The sequence below is a fragment of the Corvus brachyrhynchos genome, unplaced genomic scaffold (genome assembly GCF_000691975.1).
Source record: "Corvus brachyrhynchos isolate BGI_N302 unplaced genomic scaffold, ASM69197v1 scaffold4, whole genome shotgun sequence".
NCBI lineage: Eukaryota > Metazoa > Chordata > Aves > Passeriformes > Corvidae > Corvus > Corvus brachyrhynchos.
Window position 1 is genome coordinate 113,792 of NW_008237878.1, and position 3,431 is coordinate 117,222.

At 56.2% G+C, this 3,431-nt stretch overlaps 2 protein-coding genes and 1 long non-coding RNA gene across 6 annotated transcripts in view; 1 reads left to right on the forward strand and 2 right to left on the reverse strand.

Annotated features, from left to right (window-relative positions):
* Positions 1-574, forward strand: LOC108446243. The gene is made up of 2 exons (XR_001861379.1): positions 1-87; positions 267-574. It is a non-coding gene; the product is annotated as an uncharacterized LOC108446243 (long non-coding RNA).
* Positions 1-3,431, reverse strand: part of NICN1 (nicolin 1) — a 13,930-nt gene that overhangs the window by 4,329 nt on the left and 6,170 nt on the right. The gene's annotated exons all lie outside the window — the stretch shown is intronic.
* The window catches only part of DAG1 (dystroglycan 1), a 32,352-nt gene continuing 29,717 nt past the window's right edge, over positions 797-3,431 (reverse strand). For all 4 annotated transcript variants that reach the window (XM_017732334.1, XM_017732331.1, XM_017732332.1 and 1 more), the window contains one exon: positions 797-3,419. In XM_017732334.1, coding sequence (XP_017587823.1) covers positions 1,263-3,419 — 2,157 coding nt within the window. In that variant the 3' untranslated portion in view covers positions 797-1,262. The remainder of the gene's footprint in view (positions 3,420-3,431) is intronic.

Sequence of the window (3,431 nt, forward strand, 5' to 3'; positions counted from 1 at the left end):
GGCCGGTACGGGGAACCGTAGCGGGTCCCCGGCGGCCGGCCCGAGGGGCTGAGCCCGTACAAACTGCTGGCAGCCGCACACCGGTTTGTAAGTCTTTTTTTTTTTTAATAAAACAATCGGAGTCTGTATCAAAAATTTAGTAAAAAATTAGATTTGAGAGTTCACCGATTTTTTTTTTTAAACTATTAACTATTGCTGGCGCGCTTTTTTTCTTTTCTTTTTCTTTTTATTTTTTTTTTTTTTAACTTTTTTATCTTTTCCAACAGTGTCCAGGCTGGAGTGCCGGCGTGAGGCCAGCGAGGCCGTTCCTGCACAGTCCCAAGGAGCAGCTGGGAACACACCCTACACTGTCGTCAAAACACCCCACGGGGAGGGGGTTTTGCTTAAAACAGACCCCCCCGACCCCCGTGCTCGCTGGGAAGCAGAGATGTCGTGGTGGCACAGGGCTCGGCTCATCCTCCCACGAGCATTCCCCAGCACAGCGATGCACCCCGCGCTCAGCCATGGGCACCCCAGGCCAGGCTGACCCAACTCATGACTATTTTATGACGCGTGAGAAAGATAGGATTTCTTTGATTAAAAATAAAATAAAAATGATAAAAGAATCAAACCCCGAACCAAGAAGCTGATCCACCCCGAGAGGAGGAGGAGGAGGAGGCTGGCTGGCCCCGAGGGCCTTCCCCTGACCAGCCCATGGAGCTTGCCTGCAGCACAGCACTGCCCTCCCCTTCCCCAAAATCTACACATCCCAGTTTAGGTAAACAGCAGATTAAATGTAAAAACTTAAACCATCGACTTCAGAAAGTCCCTTGAATTTAATTATTTTTAGGCTACCTTTCATGTTACGTCCTGTAGCTAGACACACGTGAATAGAAAAAACAGTACAGTTAGTGTTAAAGGCAAACAGCGGAGACCCAGAGTGCTACCCCAGTGCTGCCTGCTCCTCCCGACCCGGCCCGACCCGTCCCGACCCCCCTCCCTGCCCACCGCCCCGGCCCTGGCAGAAGCCCAGCCGCCGGGAAGGCGTCTTTGAGCCGAGAATTTTTTTCTTTGAATAAAATAAAACCAAAGCTTGTTAGGCAAAAATAAAACAAGTGTCCCCCCGAGTCCTGCGAGTGCTCCGGTGTGGCGGGCGCAGCCGGGGAGAGCCTGCTGGGGGGCGGGCTGGGGTTTACGTTCCCGGCTGGCAAGGGGGCTGCCGGCCCACAGACAGCACCGGTGTGGAGCTGGAGGCCCCTTCTCCCCCGAGAGCCTCCCGTTTGTTAAGGGGGGACGTAGGGCGGTGGGGACCTGTACGGGGTCATGTTCTTCGGGCGGGAGCCTTTCCCCTCCATGGGTGCAGTGAAGGGGGGGGGAGGCTGGTAGGGCGGCGCGTTGGGGTCCTCGTCCCGCAGCGGAGTGTACTCCCCGATGGTGTCCTGGTTGAGCGGCGTGGTCTCTGGCATGCTCTGGTTGGGGTACTCTGGAGGGGGCAGTGGGGCTTTCTCCTCCTGGAGGATGAGGGGCATGCTGGAGGACGGTGGGGGCTTGGAGTCGTCCAGCTCATCAGCAAAGATGATGGGCACACCTTTCTTTATGAAGGTGGCCTGGTCTTCGATGGTCAGCTTGCCTTTCCTCTTCTTGCGGTAGCAGATCATGGCAATGATGCCGGCCACGAGGAGGATGGCGGCCACCACCACGGCAGGGATGACGGTGTGCAGGTACACATCGTCCTCACTGCTCTTCTCGGGGTCTTTGCCTGCTGCCACTGTCGGCGTTGCCTCTGAGATCACCCTGCCGTCCTTGGTCACAGGGACAAACTGGATGTGCCTGCAGCTGCCAGAACCAACCACAGACACATTCAGAGGCTTGAACTCAGGCTGCAGGACATTGGAGAAAGCTGGGCTCGGCCTGCCGGAGTCATCAGCAATTTTTTTGCTCAAAGTCCGGATCTGCTCCCGAGGGCAAGGCTCCAGTGGCAGTGTGTTGTTTGTCCACTCCACTACGATGGAGCCTTTGGTGATGTCCTGCACTGTGATTGTGCTGCTGTTCCTGTCACCGAACGCCAAAGCCAGCTTCTTCACCAGCATTATCTTCTTATGGATGTCATTCACCACTGCATTATGGTCTCCTTCCAGCCTGGCCTTGAACTTCACTGGAGACTTGTCCCCATGTGGGCGTTTGTGGACATGGATTTCAAAAGCATCCACGGCAAAAAGCCCGCCCTTGTCGGTGGCATACATGAAGTACTCGTGCTTCCCAATGTGGTTGTGGTCTGGCATGCCGTACATGAGCTGGCTGGTGCTGTTGAACTGCACCCACGAATTCTCCTCGATCATCTGCTGCTCCTTCAGCTTCAAGGTCAGCTGCAGCTTGTCAGTGGTGGTGTCTTCCTTGTCATAGAAGGTATCCGACGGTATCTTAACCTCGAAGTACGTGCCCTCCCACGCGTCGACCCTGTCTATGTGGTTTGTCAGCCTGGGTGGCTCGTTTGGCTCCCAGGGCCGGGGCAGCCCGCTAGCTGTGGTGCGCACACGGGACGGTGGAGAGGCCGTTGTCAGCTTGGAGATGGGGGATCTGGTTGTGCTGGGAGGCTTCGTCGGACGGGGCGTTTTGGGCCTTCGAGTAGGCCTTCGTGTTATTGCTGTGGAGGAATCTGTTGTGGACGGTGTGCCTGGCTTCAGGGTGGAGACTCTTGGTTTCTTGGTGGTAGTAGAGGGTGGTGTGATCACTGCTGTGGGCTCTACGTACCCAGGCATCGTGGGGCGAATCGGCACGGAGGCCGTGCCCGTGCCTTCTGCTACCCTGGTTGGCTGGATCGGCCCCAGCGTGGGCGTCTGGACAATGGGGCCTCTGGTTCTGATGGTGACCGTCGGCTTTCTCGGCAGCGGAATGGGCTCCCGGACGGGGGGTGCCATCGTCTCCGTGGGAGGCGCGATGGCGGGTGACGTCGGGGTGGGGACAATCCTGGTGGGTGGCTCTTGCGCGGCAGTGGTGGGCGGCCCGATGGCAGTCAAAGGCGTAGGGGTGGCGTTGATCTGCCGCCGCATCCTCTTTGGGAGGTGAGGTTTCTTGTTAGCAATGTGCCAGCCAACAACAGGATAGCCAAGGCGGGCAGACATGGTTCCTTCCTTAGCTGGAGCCTCCACCTTGCTGATGTTGGGGACACTGTTTTGGCTCAGGGAACATCCCAGTTTCCATGAGAGTAAGGCCCCGTTTTCCACCACCTTCTTTGCATTTCCCGGTCCAGCCATGAAGGCTGACATGTCAAAGAGTCTGTTATTTACAACAGGAACTAACTTCATGTTATGAAGCTCCACCTCTGAAAAGCTTCTCATTCTGTTTAAGAGTTCAATCCTCTGCTTTGGTGTCATTTTTGTTAAGTCGGCATCCAAACTGACAGTCAGGATAGTGACTGGCTCCTCCGAGCCACACACGAAAGCGGCTGGGGC